This window comes from Ammospiza caudacuta, chromosome 38, assembly GCF_027887145.1.
Source record: "Ammospiza caudacuta isolate bAmmCau1 chromosome 38, bAmmCau1.pri, whole genome shotgun sequence".
Lineage (NCBI taxonomy): Eukaryota > Metazoa > Chordata > Aves > Passeriformes > Passerellidae > Ammospiza > Ammospiza caudacuta.
In genome coordinates this window covers 650,407-667,971 of record NC_080630.1, presented here as the reverse complement: position 1 = coordinate 667,971, position 17,565 = coordinate 650,407, and the positions used below count along the sequence as shown (strand labels likewise).

The window sequence follows — 17,565 nt, the reverse complement described above, 5'->3', positions numbered from 1 at the left end:
TCCCCTCCATCTCCCCTTCATCCTCCTCCCTCCCTCCTCTTCCTCGCTCCTTCCTCCCTCTCCCCTCTCTCTCTCTCCCTCCCTCCTCCCTCCCCTCCATCTCCCCTTCATCCTCCTCCCTCCTCTCCCTCCCTCCCTCCTTCCTCCCTCCCTCCCTGCTCTTCCTCCCCCTCTCCATCTCTCCCCCCCCCTCCCTCTCTGCTCTTCCTCCCTCCCTCCTTTCACCTCCTTCCTCCCATCTCTCCTTCATCTTCCTCCCTCCCTCTCCCCTCTCCCTCTCCCCTCTCCCCTCTCACCTCCTTGCCCATGGCTCTCCCGCTTCTCTCCCGGTTCTGTCCCGGTTCTGTCCCGGTTCTCTCTCTCCCGGTTCTCTCTGTCCCGGTTCTGTCCCGGTTCTGTCCCGGTTCTGTCCCGGTCTCTCCCGGTTCTCTCTGTCCCGGGTCTGTCCCGGTTCTGTCCCGGTTCTGTCCCGGTTCTCTCTGTCCCGGTTCTCTCCCGGTTCTCTCTCTCCCGGTTCTGTCCCGGTTCTGTCCCGGTCTCTCCCGGTTCTCTCTCTCCCGGTTCTCTCCCGGTTCTGTCCCGGTTCTCTCTCTCCCGGTTCTGTCCCGGTTCTGTCCCGGTTCTGTCCCGGTTCTCTCTGTCCCGGTTCTCTCTCTCCCGGTTCCGTCCCGGTCTCTCCCCTTTTAAACGCTCCGGGAACGCCCCAAGGTGACCCCACCTGGGCGCACCTGGGCAGGGGGGAGGGGCGGGGACACCTTGGGACAGGTGGGGGGGGGGGGAGGGGAACCTCAGAAACTCCTGAGGGGACACCTGGGGGACACCTGAGGGACACCTGGGACAGGTGAGAGAGGGGACACCTGGGGACACCTGGGGGACACCTGGGGACACCTGGGACAGGTGAGAGAGGGGACACCTGGGGACACCTGGGGGACACCTGGGACAGGTGAGAGAGGGGACACCTGGGATACCTGGGGACACCTGGGACAGGTGAGAGAGGGGACACCTGGGGAGAGTGGGGACACCTGAGGGAGGGAGGGGCACTTGAGGGACACCTGGGACAGGTGAGGGGACACCTGGGAGACACCTGAGAAACACCTGAGGGACACCTGGGACAGGTGAGAGTGGGGACACCTGGGAGACACCTGAGAAACACCTGAGGGACACCTGGGACAGGTGAGGGGACAGGGGACACCTGGATGGGGCTTGGGGACACCTGGACACACTTGGGGGACCTTTGAGGGGCACCTGAGACAGGTGAGGGGAGAGGGGACACCTGAGATGGAGGGGACACCTGGAGACACCTGGGACAGGTGAGGGAGGAAGGGACACCTGGGGAGACACCTGGAGACACCTGGGACAGGTGAGGGAGGGACACCTGGGGACACCTGGAGACACCTGGGACAGGTGAGGGGACACCTGAGGGACAATTGGGGACACCTGAGAAACACCTGGGGACAGGTGAGGGGGCAAGGGACACCTGGGGGACACCTGAGAGACACCTGGGGACACCTGGGACAGGTGAGGGGACACCTGGATGGGGGTTGGGGACACCTGGGCACACCTGGGACAGGTGAGGGGACACCTGGATGGGGGTTGGGGACACCTGGGCCAGGTGTGGGGGGAGGGGACACCTTGGGGACACCTTGGGGGTCACACCTGGGGGGGGGCGGGGCCTCCCGTCCTTGCTGTCGCCCCTCCCCCGCCCCTTATCAGGATGGGCTTATCAGGGTGGGGGAGGGGCGGCCCCCGCTCCTTTTGTGCCGCTCGTTAATGATTAATTAGAGCATTAATTGATGACTGATTAGCGATTAATAGCGGGGTTAATGCGTGATTTATTAGCTGTTAATTGGTGATTAATTAGCCATTAATGGCGGCGTTAATTGGAGATTAATCAGCAATTAGTGATAGAGTTAATTGGTGGTTAATTAGCGATTAATGGCGGCGTTAATTGGTGATTACTAGGCGATTAATGGCGGCGTTAATTAGTGATTAATGAGTGATTAATGGGAGATTAATGATAGCGTAATTGATGATCAATTAGTGATTAATGATAGTGTTAATTAACGATTTATTAGCGACTAATGGGAGATTAGTGACAGTGATAATTAACGATTAATAAGCGGTTAATGGCGGCATTAATTAAGGATTAATAAGCGGTTAATGACGGCACTAATTGGTGAATAATTAGCTATTAAGGGTAGCACTAACTGGTGATTAATTAGCGATTAATGGCGGCGTTAATGGATTATTAGTTAGTGATTCAAGATAGCGTTATTAGCGATTGATTAGAGATTAATGGCGGCGTTAATTAGTGATTGATTAGAGATTAATGGCGGCGCTAATTGATGATTAATCAGCGATTAATGGGAGATTAATGATAGGGTTAATTAACGATTCATTAGAGATTAATGGAAGGCTAATGACAGCGTTAATTAACGAATCATTAGAGATTAATGAGCAGTAATGACGGGGTTAATGAATGATTAAGTCACAGTTAATGTGAGATGAATGGCAGCATTAATTAATGATTAATTAGCAATAAATGACAGCGTTAGTGAATTATTAATTAGCAATTAATGAAAGATTAATGACTGTGTTAATTAAGGAATAATTTGGGAATTTTGAGGGGAGAAAATTGGGAAATTTTGGAGGGAAAATTTTGGGAATTTTGGGAGAAATTTGGGGAATTTTGGGGGAAATTTTTTTGAATTTTAGGGAATTTGGGGGGGGAAAAATCTGGAATTTCGGAGGGAAAATTTTGGGGAATTTTGGGGATAAAATTGAGAAATTTTGGGAGGGAAAAATTTTGGGAAGTTTGGGAGGGAAAATTGGGAAAGTTGGGGGGGAATTTGAGGGGGAAAACTTGGGAATTTTTGAGAAAAAAATTTGGGGAATTTTGGGGGAGGAAATTGGGAAATTTTTGGAGGAAATTTTAGGACGAAAAATTTGGGAATTAGGGAGAAAAATTTGGGGGATTTTGGGGAAAAATTTGGGAATTTTGGGGGGAAAATTTGGGGAATTTTGGGGGAGGAAATCGGGAAATTTTGGTGGAAAAAACTGGGAATTTTGGAGTGAAACTTTTGGAAATTTTGTGGGGAAATTTTCGGGAATTCTGGGGAATTTCAGGTGGAAAATTTTGGGGAATTCTGAGGAGAAATTTGGGAATCTGAAACCAAAATTTGAATAAAACAGGAAGGAAAGGCACAGGTGACGCGTTCAGGTGTGGCCAGGTGCGTTTATTGCTCGGGGTGGGTGGGAGGGGCCACATTTGCATACCTGGGCCACGCCCACTCCACACCTGGGGCTCATTTGCATACCTGGGCCACGCCCATTCACACCTGGGCCACACCCACTCACACCCGGGAGCCAATCAGACACCGGGGAACAATTTACATACCTAGGCCACGCCCACTCACATCTGGGGGTCATTTGCATACATGGGTCATGCCCATTGCACACTTGGGGATCATTTGCATACCAGGGCCACGCCCATTCACGCCTGGGCCGCGCCCACTTGAGACTTGGGGGTCATTTGCATACCTGGACCACACCCATTGCATGCCTGGTGCTCATTTGCATACCCAGGCCACGCCCATGCACACCTGGGGCTCATTTACATATTTAATCCATGCCCACCTCACACCAAGGAATTATTTGCATACCAGGGCCACGCCCACTACACATATGGGCCACGCCCATTGCACACCTGGGGGTCATTTACATACCTGGGCCACGCCCCTTTCACATTTTAGCCACGCCCATTGCACACCTGGCGATCATTTACATATTTAGTCCACGCCCATTGCACACCTGGGGATCATTTGCATACCTGGGCCACGCCCATTTCGCACCCAAATTCTCCAATTTTCCTCAAATTTTCACTGATTTTCCCCCAGTTTTCACCGTTTTTCCCCATTTTGGTGCCCCCAGGTGTGCCCAGGTGTGTTATGGGTACCTCAGGTGCCCCCAGGTGTGCCCAGGTGTCTTATGGTTATCTCAGGTGCTCCCAGGTGTGCCCAGGTGTGCCCAAACCCCCAAATTTCCTCCTATTTTCCCCAAATTTTCACCGATTTTCCCCAAATTTTTGCCGTTTTCCAGTTCCCAGGTGTGCCCAGGTGTGCCCAAACCCCCAAATTTCCACGGATTTTCCCCAAATTTTCACCGATTTTCCCCAAATTTTTGCCGTTTTCCGGTTCCCAGGTGTGCCCAGGTGTGCCCAAACCCCCAAATTTCCATGGATTTTCCCCAAATTTTCACCGATTTTCCCCAAATTTTTGCTGTTTTCCGGTTCCCAGGTGTGCCCAGGTGTGCCCAGGTGTGCCCAAATCCCCAAATTTCCACGGATTTTCCCCAAGTTTTCACCGATTTTCCCCAAATTTTTGCCGTTTTCCGGTTCCCAGGTGTGCCCAGGTGTGCCCAAACCCCCAAATTTCCACGGATTTTCCCCAAATTTTCACCGATTTTCCCCAAATTTTTGCTGTTTTCCGGTTCCCAGGTGTGCCCAGCTGTGCCCAGGTGTGCCCAAATCCCCAAATTTCCTCCTATTTTCCCCAAATTTTCACCGATTTTCCCCAAATTTTCGCCGTTTTTCAGTTCCCAGCTGTGCCCAGGTGTGCCCAGGTGTGTCATGGAGGTGATTTTCCCCAAATTTTCGCCGTTTTTCAGTTCCCAGCTGTGCCCAGGTGTGCCCAAATCCTCAAATTTCCACGGATTTTCCCCAAATTTTCACCGATTTTCCCCAAATTTTTGCTGTTTTCCGGTTCCCAGCTGTGCCCAGGTGTGCCCAGGTGTGCCCAGGTGTGCCCGGCGCGTCACGGGGGCGGCAGCAGGGGCACCAGCAGCCTCATGGCCCCCAGCCCCAGCGCCGCCGCCCCCAGCGCCCGCAGCCCCAGCGCCCCCCAGGGGCCCAGGCCCAGCGCCTGCCCCGCCCACCTGCAACGAGACAAAACCACAATTAATAATTAATAATTAATAACTAATTAATTGTCCGTAAATTACCTAATTAATAACCCGCCAAGAACCCCTCTTCGACCCCTCCGCACCGCTGATCAGTAAACTAATAAATAAAAAATTAATTACTAAGTCAATTAATTAACGATTATTAATTAGCAATCTGATCAAGAACCCTTCATACGCCCCTCCCCAACATTAAGTAATACTTAATATTTAATAATTAATAATAAAAAATTAATAACTAATAATTAATTACCCAATTAAGAAGCCCCAAATGCCCTCTCCCATTCCCACAGCCTCTTCCCCATAATTAATAACTAATAACTAATAATTAATAATTAATTACCCAATCAAGAAGCCCCAAATTCCCTCTCCCATTCCCACAGCCTCTTCCCCATAATTAATAACTAATAACTAATAATGAGCTAATTACCCAATTAAGAAGCCCCAAATTCCCTCTCCCATTCCCACAGCCTCTTCCCCATAATTAATAACTAATAACTAATAATGAGCTAATTACCCAATTAAGAAGCCCCAAATTCCCTCTCCCATTCCCACAGCCTCTTCCCCATAACTAATAATTAATAACTAATAATGAATTAATTACCCAACTAAGAAGCCCCAAATTCCCTCTCCCATTCCCACAGCCTCTTCCCCATAATTAATAATTAATAACTAATAGCTAATAACGAGTTAATTACCCAATTAAGAATCCCTCGTAGGCGGCGGCCGCCAGGAGCCCCCCCAGGGGCAGCCGCAGGGGGGAGGGGAGGTCGTGGCGCCCCGAGGCCCAGAGGAGAGCGGCCGCGGCCACGTGCCGGACCTGGAACCGGTATGAACCAGTATAAACCAGTATAAACCAGTATAAACCAGTACGGACCGGTACGGACCAGTATAAACCAGTATAAACCGGTATAAACCAGTATGGACCCACAGAAATCAATATAGACCAGTACGGACCAATGCACTCACTGCTCCCCCTGGTGGCGGCTTTGGGAACTGCAGCGCCCTCCCAGTTTGTCCCAGTACAAACCAGTATAAACCAGTGACCCCGAACCCCCTTTAACCCTTTCCCAGTCCCTCCCAGTTTGTCCCAGTCTGTCCCAGTCCAAACCAGCAACCCCAAGCTCCCTCCCAGTCCAAACCAGTAACCCCAAATCCCCCTTTAACCCTTTCCCAGTCCCTCCCAGTTTGTCCCAGTCCAAACCAGTGACCCCAAATCCGCCATTAACCCTTTCCCAGTCCCTCCCAGTACAAACCAGTAACCCCAAACTCCATCCCAGTATAAACCAGTGACCCCAAACCCCCTCCCAGTCCAAACCAGTAACCCCAAATCCGCCATTAACCTTTTCCCAGTTTGTCCCAGTCCAAACCAGTGACCCCAAATCCCCCTTTAACCCTTTCCCAGTCCCTCCCAGTTTGTCCCCTCCCAGTACAAACCAGTGACCCCAAACCCCCTCCCAGTACAAACCAGTAACCCCAAATCCCCCTTTAACCCTTTCCCAGCTTGTCCCAGTCCCTCCCAGTCCAAACCAGTCCAAACCAGTGACCCCAAACTCCCTCCCAGTACAAACCAGTGACCCCAAATCCCCTTTAACCCTTTCCCAGTCCCTCCCAGTTTATCCCAGTCCAAACCAGTGACCCCGAACTCCCTCCCAGTCCAAACCAGTGACCCCGAACTCCATCCCAGTATAAACCAGTGACCCCAAATCCCCCTTTAACCCTTTCCCAGTCCCTCCCAGTTTATCCCAGTCCAAACCAGTCCAAACCAGTATAACCCAGTTCCATTCCAGTTCCCGCAATGCACTCACAGCTCCCCCTGGTGGCGGCTTTGGGAACTGTAGCGCCCTCCCAGTTTGTCCCAGTCCAAACCAGTGACCCCAAATCCCCTCCCAGTACAAACCAGTGACCCCAAATCCCCCTTTAGCCCTTTCCCAGTCCCTCCCAGTCCCTCCCAGTTTGTCCCAGTACAAACCAGTGACCCCAAATCCCCTTTAACCCTTTCCCAGCCCCTCCCAGTTTATCCCAGTCCAAACCAGTGACCCCGAACTCCCTCCCAGTCCAAACCAGTGACCCCGAACTCCATCCCAGTATAAACCAGTGACCCCAAATCCCCCTTTAACCCTTTCCCAGTTTGTCCCAGTCCAAACCAGTAACCCCAAAGCCCCTTTAGCCCTTTCCCAGTCCCTCCCAGTCCCTCCCAGCTTGTCCCAGTCCAAACCAGTGACCCCAAACCCCCCTTAACCCTTTCCCAGTCCAAACCAGTCCCTCCCAGTCCAAACCAGTGACCCCAAACTCCATCCCAGTCCAAACCAGTGACCCCAAACTCCCTCCCAGTCCAAACCAGTGCCCCCAAAGCCCCTTTAACCCTTTCCCAGTTTGTCCCAGTCCCTCCCAGTACAAACCAGTGACCCCAAACTCCCTCCCAGTCCAAACCAGTGACCCCAAATCCCCTTTAACCCTTTCCCAGTTTGTCCCAGTCCAAACCAGTGACCCCGAACTCCATCCCAGTCCAAACCAGTGCCCCCAAAGCCCCTTTAACCCTTTCCCAGTTTGTCCCAGTCCCTCCCAGTACAAACCAGTGACCCCAAACTCCATCCCAGTATAAACCAGTGACCCCAAATCCCCTTTAACCCTTTCCCAGTTTGTCCCAGTCTGTCCCAGTCCCCTCCCAGTACAAACCAGTGACCCCAAACTCCCTCCCAGTCCAAACCAGTGCCCCCAAAGCCCCTTTAACCCTTTCCCAGTTTGTCCCAGTCCAAACCAGTGACCCCAAACTCCATCCCAGTCCAAACCAGTGACCCCGAACTCCATCCCAGTCCAAACCAGTGCCCCCAAAGCCCCTTTAACCCTTTCCCAGTTTGTCCCAGTCCAAACCAGTAACCCCAAATCCCCCTTTAGCCCTTTCCCAGTCCCTCCCAGTCCCTCCCAGTTTGTCCCAGTCCAAACCAGTGACCCCAAACCCCCCTTAACCCTTTCCCAGTCCAAACCAGTCCCTCCCAGTCCAAACCAGTGACCCCAAACTCCCTCCCAGTCCAAACCAGTGCCCCCAAAGCCCCTTTAACCCTTTCCCAGTTTGTCCCAGTCCCTCCCAGTACAAACCAGTGACCCCAAACTCCATCCCAGTATAAACCAGTGACCCCAAATCCCCTTTAACCCTTTCCCAGTTTGTCCCAGTCCCTCCCAGTACAAACCAGTGACCCCAAACTCCATCCCAGTCCAAACCAGTGCCCCCAAAGCCCCTTTAACCCTTTCCCAGTTTGTCCCAGTCCAAACCAGTAACCCCAAATCCCCCTTTAGCCCTTTCCCAGTCCCTCCCAGTCCCTCCCAGTTTGTCCCAGTCCAAACCAGTGACCCCAAACCCCCCTTAACCCTTTCCCAGTCCAAACCAGTCCCTCCCAGTCCAAACCAGTGACCCCAAACTCCCTCCCAGTCCAAACCAGTGACCCCAAAGCCCCTTTAACCCTTTCCCAGTTTGTCCCAGTCTGTCCCAGTCCCTCCCAGTCCAAACCAGTGACCCCAAACTCCCTCCCAGTCCAAACCAGTGACCCCAAAGCCCCTTTAACCCTTTCCCAGTTTGTCCCAGTCCAAACCAGTAACCCCAAAGCCCCTTTAGCCCTTTCCCAGTCCCTCCCAGTCCCTCCAAGCTTGTCCCAGTCCAAACCAGTGCCCCCAAAGCCCCTTTAACCCTTTCCCAGTTTGTCCCAGTCCCTCCCAGTACAAACCAGTGACCCCAAACTCCATCCCAGTATAAACCAGTGACCCCAAATCCCCTTTAACCCTTTCCCAGTTTGTCCCAGTCCGTCCCAGTGCCGCCGCCGCACTCACCAGGCTGATGTTGGAGTCCAGCCCCATCTGGAGGTGCCTCCAGTCGAACTCCACCCCCCGCGCCCCCACCCAGAGCGGGACACACCTGCCCAGGGGAGGGGGAGGGGTCAGAAACCCCCAAATTCACATTTACCCCCCCAAAGAAACGCAAATTCCCAAGAATTCAAAAAATTCCCAAAAATTCCACCCCAAATTTATCCCAAAATTTCAAACGTTTGCCCCAAAACCACCCCAAGAATCCCAAAGTTTTGCATTCAATTTATCCCCAAACTCCCAAAAGTTCACCCCAAATTTATCCCAAAAATCCCCCAAAATTAACCTGAAAATTCTCAATAATTCCCAAAAAATCCCCAAAAAATTCCCCAAAAAAATCCCCAAAAATATTCCCCCCAAAACCTCCCTAAAATCCCCACCCCTCAAATATCCCCAAAATCCCAGAAATCCCAAAAAAACCCCCAAAATTCTCTAAAAAAACCCCCCAAAAAATTCTCAAAAAATTTTTAAAAAATCCCCAAAAACCCCCCCCAAAAATCTCAAAAAGAGTCCCCCAAAAATCCCAGAAAAAAATCTTAAAATTCCCCCCAAAAATTCAAAATATTTCCATTTTTCCCCCATTTTTTGCCCCAAAACCCTCCCGAAACCCCAAAAAAATCCCCCAAAAATTCCCAGTAACTCCCCAAAATCCCAAATTTTCCCAAAATTGTCCCAAAATTCCAAAAAATTCCCATTTTTCCCACCTGGCGGTGAGCAGCTCCACGCTGGCCCAGCCCAGCGCTGCCACCAGGATCCCCCAAAATCCCCCCCAAAAATCCCTGAAAATTCCCAAAAAATTAAAAAAAAAATCTCCCAAAATTACCAGAAACTCCCAAAAAAATGCCCCGAAAAATCTCTGAAAATTCCCCAAAATATCCACAAAAAATCCCCGAAAAATCCCCTTAAAAATCCCTGATAATTCCTCAAAAACATCCCAAAAAATTCTCCAAAAATTCCCCAAAATTTACCTAAAAATCCCCCCGAAAAATCCCAAATTTTCTCTCAAAAATTCCCCAAAAAATCCAGAAAAAAAAATCGCAAAAAATCCCAGAAAATCCCCCAAAATCTACAAAAATTCCCCAAAAAATCCCCCAAAAAAATCCCCCAAAATCCCCAAAATCTCAAAAAATTCCACAAAAAATCTCTAAAAAACTAGGAAAAAATTTTTAAAAATAAAAAAAAAAAATCCCCAAAAATTCCCCCTAAAATTCCCAGAAAAACCCCCAGAAATTCCCTCAAAATTCCCCAAGAAATACCCAAAAAATGCCCAAAAAATGCCCAAAAAATCCGATTTTTTCGCGGTTTTTTGCCCCAAAACCCCGCAAAACGTCCCAAAAAAATCCCAAGGCATTCCCAAATGCCAAATTTTCCCAAAATTCCCATTTTTCACCCCAAATTGGCACCTGGCGGTGAGCAGCTCCGCGCTGGCCCAGCCCAGCGCCGCCACCAGGACCCTGAGCTCGCCCCTCCCCCAAAATCTCCCAAAAATCCACCAAAAAATAACAAAAAAATCGTGAATTCTTTTTTTTAAATCCTCAAATATTCCCAAAAAAATCCCCCCAAAAAATTTCCAAATTTCCCCCCAAAAAATCCCGGAAAATTCCCAGAAAAATCCCCAGAAATTCCCTCAAAATTCCTCAAAAAATGCCCAAAAAATGCCCAAAAAATCCGATTTTTTCGCGGTTTTTTGCCCCCAAACCCCCCCAAACTTCCCAATAAATTCCCAAATCCCAAATTTATCCCAAATTTTCCCCAAAATTCCCATTTTTCCCACCTGGCGGTGAGCAGCTCCGCGCTGGCCCAGCCCAGCGCCGCCACCAGGACCCTGAGCTCGCCCCTCCCCCAAAATCTCCCAAAAATCCACTAAAAAATAACAAAAAAATCGTGAATTCTTTTTTTTAAATCCTCAAATATTCCCAAAAAAATCCCCCAAAAAATTCCAAATTTGCCCCAAAAAATCCCGGAAAATTCCCAGAAAAATCCCCAGAAATTCCCTCAAAATTCCCTAAAAAATGCCCAAAAAATGCCCAAAAAATCCGATTTTTTCGCGGTTTTTTGCCCCCAAACTTCCCAATAAATTCCCAAATCCCAAATTTATCCCAAATTTTCCCCAAAATTCCCATTTTTCCCACCTGGCAGTGAGCAGCTCCGCGCTGGCCCAGCCCAGCGCCGCCACCAGGATCCGGAGCTCGCCCCTCCCCCAAAATCTCCCAAAAATCCACCAAAAAATAGCAAAAAAATGGTGAATTTTTTTTTTTTAAATCTTCAAATATTCCCAAAAAAATCCCCCAAAAAATTCCAAATTTGCCCCAAAAAATCCCGGAAAATTCCCAGAAAAATCCCCAGAAATTCCCTCAAAATTCCCTAAAAAATGCCCAAAAAATGCCCAAAAAATCCGATTTTTTCGCGGTTTTTTGCCCCCAAACTTCCCAATAAATTCCCAAATCCCAAATTTATCCCAAATTTTCCCCAAAATTCCCATTTTTCCCACCTGGCGGTGAGCAGCTCCGCGCTGGCCCAGCCCAGCGCTGCCACCAGGACCCTGAGCTCGCCCCTCCCCCAAAATCTCCCAAAAATCCACCAAAAAATAGCAAAAAAATGGTGAATTTTTTTTTTTTAAATCTTCAAATATTCCCAAAAAAATCCCCCAAAAAATTCCAAATTTGCCCCAAAAAATCCCGGAAAATTCCCAGAAAAATCCCCAGAAATTCCCTCAAAATTCCCTAAAAAATGCCCAAAAAATGCCCAAAAAATCCGATTTTTTCGCGGTTTTTTGCCCCCAAACTTCCCAATAAATTCCCAAATCCCAAATTTATCCCAAATTTTCCCCAAAATTCCCATTTTTCCCACCTGGCGGTGAGCAGCTCCGCGCTGGCCCAGCCCAGCGCCGCCACCAGGATCCGGAGCTCGCCCCTCCCCCCGCCCCGGCCCAGCGCCAGCTGCAGCCCCCCCAGATCGGCGACGTCAACGGTGGCACGCAGGAATTCCTGGAAAAATCCAAAATTTGGGAAAAATTGGGAAATTTGGGATGAACTTGGGGAAATCCGGGAAAAAATTGGGGGAAAAACGGTGAAAAAATGGGAAAAAACGGCCAAAAAATGGGGGAGATATGGGGGGAAAGGGAGGGAAAAATCGGATTTTTGGGGGATTTTTTGGGGATTTTTTGGGAATTTTTAAGGGAAATTTTGGGGATGTTTTGAGAATTTTTTGGGGATTTTTTGGGGATATTCTGAGGGAATTTTGGGGGATTTTTTGGGGATTTTTTGGGGAATTTTGGACAATTTTTGAGAATTTTTGGGGATTTTTTGGGGGATTTTTTTCGATTTTTTGGGGGATTTTTGGGAAATTTGGAGGGGATTTCTTGGGGGATTTTTGGGGATTTTTTGAGAATTTCTTTCGGGATTTTTTGAGGGAATTTTGAGAATTTTTGGGGAATTTTTGGAGGTTTTTTGGGGATTTATTTTTCAGGTATTTTATGGGATTTTGGATAATTTTGGGGGGATTTTTAAGCAGAATTTTAGGGGGGTTTTGGGGATTTTTTTTAAATTTTAGGGATTTTTTAGGGATTTTTGGGGATTTTTTGAGAATTTTTGGGGGATTTTTGGAGGGATTTTTTTGGGGATATTCTGAGGGAATTTGGGGGGATTTTTTGGGGATTTTTTGGGGAATTTTGGACAATTTTTAGGATTTTTTGGGGGATTTTTTTCGATTTTTTGGGGGATTTTTGGGAAATTTGGAGGGGATTTCTTGGTGATTTCTTGGGGAATTTTTGGGGATTTTTTGAAGGATCCTTTGGGGTATTTTTGGGAAATTTTGGGGGATTTTTTGAGAATTTTTTGGGGGATTTTTTGAGGGAATTTTGAGAATTTTTTGGGGAATTTTTGGAGGTTTTTTGGGGATTTTTAAGGGAAATTTTGGGGATATTTTGAGAATTTTGGGGGGATTTTTGGAGGGATTTTTTTGGGATTTTTAGGGGACTTTTTGGGGGATTTTTTGGGGGGATTTTTGGGAATTATTTAGGGAACTTTTTCTTTTTGGGAGGAATTTTTTGAGATTTTTTGGGAAATCTAGAGGGGATCTCTTGGGGAATTTTGGGGATTTTTAAACAGAATTTTAGGGCTGATTTTGGGGCATTTTTGGGCTGATTTTTGGGTATTTTGGGGGCATTTTCGGGCTGATTTTGGGGCGAATTTTGGAGTATTTTAGGGAATTTTTGGGGGTTTTTTTTGTATTTTTGAGGCATTTTTGGGCCATTTTTTGGCTGATTTTGGGTTGAATTTTTGGGGCATTTTTGGGCTGATTTTAGGATTTTTTTGGGCCATTTTTGGGGTGAATTTTGGGGATTTGGGGAGGATTTTTTCAGCCATTTCGGGGGCATTTTTGGGCTGATTTTGGGGTGAATTTTGGGACATTTTTGGGCCATTTTAGGAACATTTTTGGGTCATTTTTGAGGTGAATTTTCATGGATTTTTGAGGCATTTTTGGGGCCAATTTTGGGCCATTTTTGGGCTGATTTTGGGCCATTTTTGCGTGAATTTTGGGATATTTTGGATTGAATTTTTGGGGCATTTTTGGGCCATTTTTGGGTGAATTTTGGCTCATTTTTGGGCTGATTTTGGGGCACTTTGGGCTGAATTTTGGGCTGATTTTAGGACATTTTTAGGGTGAATTTTGGGGATGTTGGGGGGAATTTTTCAGCAATTTTTGGGCCATTTTTGGGGTGAATTTTTGGGTGATTTTGGGGTGAATTTCCGTGGATTTTTGGGGTATTTTTAGGCTGATTTTGGGCTGAATTTTTGCTATTTTGGGACATTTTTGGGTCAATTTTGGGCTATTTTGGGTTGAATTTTTGGGGCATTTCTGGGCCATTTTTCGGTCATTTTAGGGCTGATTTTGGGGTGAATTTTGGGGCATTTTTGGGCTGATTTTTGGGGCATTTTGGGGACATTTTGGGGTTGATTTTAGGACATTTTTGGGGCATTTTTGGAATATTTTGGGGCTGATTTTGGGCCATTTTTGGTATGACTTTTGGGTGGATTTTTGGGTGAATTTGGGGCTATTTTTGGCTGATTTTTGGGTGTTTTTGGGCTGATTTTGGAGTGAATTTTGGGCCATTTTTTGGCAGAATTTGGGACATTTTTGGGGTGAATTTTGAGACAATTTTGGGTCATTTTTTGGGACATTTTTTGGCAGATTTTGGGCCTTTTTTGGGCCATTTTTGGGCTGAATTTGGCTCATTTTTGGGGTGAATTTTGGGCCATTTTTGGGGTGAATTTTGGGGATTTTGGGAGGAATTTTTCAGCAATTTTTGGGACATTTTAAAGCAGATTTTGGAAAAATTTTGGGCCATTATTGGGCCATTTCTGGGTGAATTTTGGCTCATTTTGGGCCATTTTTGGGGTGAATTTTGGGCCATTTCTGGGCCATTTTTGGGGTGAATTTTGGGCCATTTTTGGGGTGAATTTTGGGCCATTTTTGGCCATTTTTGGGGTGAATTTGGCTCATTTTTGGGCTCATTTTGGGCCATTTTTGGGGTGAATTCTGGGCCATTTTGAGCCATTTTTGGGGTGAATTTGGGCCATTTTTTGGCTGATTTTGGGCCATTTTTGGGGTGAATTTTGGGCCATTTTGGGGTGAATTTGAGGATTTTGGGGACATTTTTGGGGTGAATTTGGGCCATTTTTGGGGTGAACTTTGGGCCATTTTTGGGCCATTTTTGGGGTAAATTTTGAGCCATTTTTGGGGTGAATTTGAGGATTTTGGGGCCATTTTTCGGGCTCATTTTGAGCCATTTTTGGGGTGAATTTGAGGATTTTGGGGCCATTTTTTGGGCTTGTTTTGGGCCATTTTTGGGGTGAATTTTGAGCCATTTTTGGGGTGAATTTGGGCCATTTTTGGGGTGAACTTTGGGCCATTTTTGGGCCATTTTTGGGGTAAATTTTGAGCCATTTTTGGGGTGAATTTGAGGATTTTGGGGCCATTTTTTGGGCTCGTTTTGGGCCATTTTTGGGGCTCATTTTGGGCCGTTTTTGGGCTCGTTTTGGGCCATTTTTGGGGTGAATTTGGGGATTTTGGGGCACTCACCCCCACCAGGTCGTAGCCGCCCGAGGGTCCCTCCCAGGTTGGGAAGAAAGTGGCCAAAAACAGCATCTGGGGGGGGAGGGGAAATTGGGGTGACTTTGGGGCATTTTGGGGCTCCCAGTCCCCCCCAGTCCCTCCCAGTTTGGATTTTGGGGCTCCCAGTTTGTCCCAGTTCAATTTCGGGGCAAATTTGGGAAATTCTGAGGGTTCCCAGTTGGATTTTGGGGTGAATTTGGGGCATTTTGGGGCTCCCAGTCCCTCCCAGTTCGGTTTGGGGTGAATTTTGGTGATTTTGGGGTTCCCAGTTTGGATTTTGGGGCTCCCAGTTTGTCCCAGTCGCTCCCAGTTTGGATTTTGGGGTGAATTTGGGGCATTTTGGGGCTGCCAGTCCTTCCCAGTTTGGATTTTGAGGGCTCCCAGTTCAATTTTGGGGTGAATTTGGGGCATTTTGGGGTTCCCAGTCCCTCCCAGTTCAATTTTGGGGTTTCCCAGTTGGATTTTGGGGTGAATTTGGGGCATTTTGGGGCTCCCAGTCCCTCCCAGTTTGTCCCAGTTTGGATTTTGGGGTTCCCAGTTCAATTTTGGGGTTAATTTTGGGGATTTGGGGGTTCCAGTCCCTCCCAGTTTGGATTTTGGGGTTCCCAGTTTGGATTTGGGGGTTCCCAGTTTATCCCAGTTTGGATTCTGAGGGTTCCCAGTTGGATTTTGGGGTGAATTTGGGGCATTTTGGGGCTCCCAGTCCCTCCCAGTTTGTCCCAGTTTGGATTTTGGGGTTCCCAGTTCAATTTTGGGGTTAATTTTGGGGATTTTGGGGTCCCAGTCCCTCCCAGTTTGGATTTTGGGGTTCCCAGTTTGTGCCAGTCCCTCCCAGTTCATCCCAGTTCGGTTTTAGGGTGAATTTTGGTGATTTGGGGGTTCCCAGTTTGGATTTGGGGGTTCCCAGTTTGGATTTTGGGGTTCCCAGTTTGGATTTGGGGGCTCCCAGTTTATCCCAGTTTGGATTTGGGGGTTCCCAGTTTATCCCAGTTCCCTTCCCCACCTTTCCCAGTTGCACCAGTACGTAGGTGGCTCCGGCCTGGACGCAGCGCCAGAACGCGCTGTACTCGGACCTGGCACCAGTACAGACCAGTATAAACCAGTATAAACCAGTATAAACCAGTATAAACCAGTACAGACCAGTACAGACCAGTACAGACCAGTACAGACCGGTAAACCCCCAAAAAACGCTCCCAGTCCAAACCAGTCACCCCAAACCCCATTTTAACCCTTTCCCACCCCCTCCCAGTCCCTCCCAGTCCCTCCCAGTCCCTCCCAGTTTATCCCAGTCCATCCCAGTTCATCCCAGTCCCTCCCAGTTCCTCACAGGCCGCTGCATTTGTAGGTGATGAAATAGGGGAAATACGCGAGCGCGAAGCAATTCCCGAAGTGAAAAAGCGTCATGGCCGCCGCGGGGGGAACCCCCGAGGGGATTTTGGGGGAAATTCCCGAATTTTTGGGGCGATTTTTGGCGACTTTTGGGAATTTTTGCGGGAATTTTTGGCGCTTCCGGAGCCTGGCGGCCGCGGGGGCTGATGGGAAAGCGAGGCCGCGCCCACTGCTGGTGGCGCTTCCGGGTTCTGGGAGGCCGCGGGGGGTGATGGGAAGGCGAGGCTGGGCGGACTTCCGGTGGCGCTTCCGGGTTCTGTGAGGCCGCGGGGGGTGATGGGAAAGCGAGGCTGGGCGGACTTCCGGTAGCGCTTCCGGGTTCTGGGAGGCCGCGGGGGGAGATGGGAAAGCGAGGCCGCGCCCCTGAGGGAACAAAATGGCGGCGGGGGGAGCGGAAATGGCGGGAAAATCGCCCGAAATTCGCCAAAATTCCTGAAATTCACCCAAAATTCCGCAAATTTGTGGGAAATTTGACCAAAATTCCGGGAAATTCACCCAAAATTCCGGGAAATTCACCGAAAATTCCCTCAAATTCCGGGAAATTCACCCAAAATTCCCTCAAAATCGCGGGAAATTCACCCAAAATTGTGGGAAATTCCCTCAAAATTCCGTGAAATTCCCCCAAAAACCAAAGGAAATTCTGACAAAATTCACCAAAATCTCGGGAAATTAACCCAAAAATTGGTAAATTCCTCAAATATTGTGGGTATTTGCCCAGAATTTCCACAAAATTCTAGGAAATTCACCCAAAATGACCTCAAAATTCTGGGAAATTCACCCAAAATTCCCCAAAATAGCTGAAAATTCTCCCAAAATTGTGGGCAAATCACCCAAAATTCTGGGAAATTCCAGGAAATTCACCCCAAAATCCCAGGAAATTACACCAAAAAAAACCCAAAATTTGAAAATCCCAGGAAATTCCCAAATTCCTGCAAACCTCCCTCAAAATCCCAAGAAAATTTAATAAAAATGGGAATAAAAAGGGAAAATTTGGGGGAATTTGAGAGAAATTTGGGGACAAACAGGGAAATTTTGGGGGTTCTGGGTGGTTTGGGGGGGAATTTTCAGGGACTTTCAGCGATTTTGTGAAATTTTGGGAATTTTCAGGGATTTTGGGGGAAATTTTTGAGGATTTTTGGGAAATTTGGGGGGAATTTGGGGAATTTTTGTGGGAAATTTTGGGGGTATTTTGAGGGAATTTTTTGGGAAATTTTGGGGGCAATTTTGTAGAAATTTCTCGGGGAT

The 17,565-nt window shown here is 48.1% G+C and overlaps 1 protein-coding gene across 2 annotated transcripts; it reads right to left on the bottom strand.

Moving 5' to 3' along the window:
* Positions 1 to 4,497: 4,497 nt before the first annotated feature.
* On the bottom strand, positions 4,498 to 16,471 carry TMEM147 (transmembrane protein 147). 2 transcript variants are annotated; one of them, XR_009275913.1, is made up of 8 exons: positions 16,259 to 16,471; positions 15,935 to 16,004; positions 14,899 to 14,964; positions 11,665 to 11,801; positions 8,782 to 8,866; positions 5,655 to 5,776; positions 4,683 to 4,932; positions 4,498 to 4,610 (listed from the first exon to the last, which is right to left on the bottom strand). XR_009275913.1 is itself a non-coding variant. In XM_058823151.1 (7 exons), exons 1-7 carry the CDS (start codon positions 16,333 to 16,335, stop codon positions 4,812 to 4,814), a joined length of 678 nt encoding a protein of 225 aa, XP_058679134.1. In that variant the 5' UTR covers positions 16,336 to 16,471; the 3' UTR covers positions 4,508 to 4,811. The 2 variants fall into 2 exon arrangements, 1 of the variants encoding a protein (XP_058679134.1); XM_058823151.1 differs by having other exon boundaries at positions 4,508 to 4,932.
* Between the last annotated feature and the right edge of the window lie 1,094 nt (positions 16,472 to 17,565).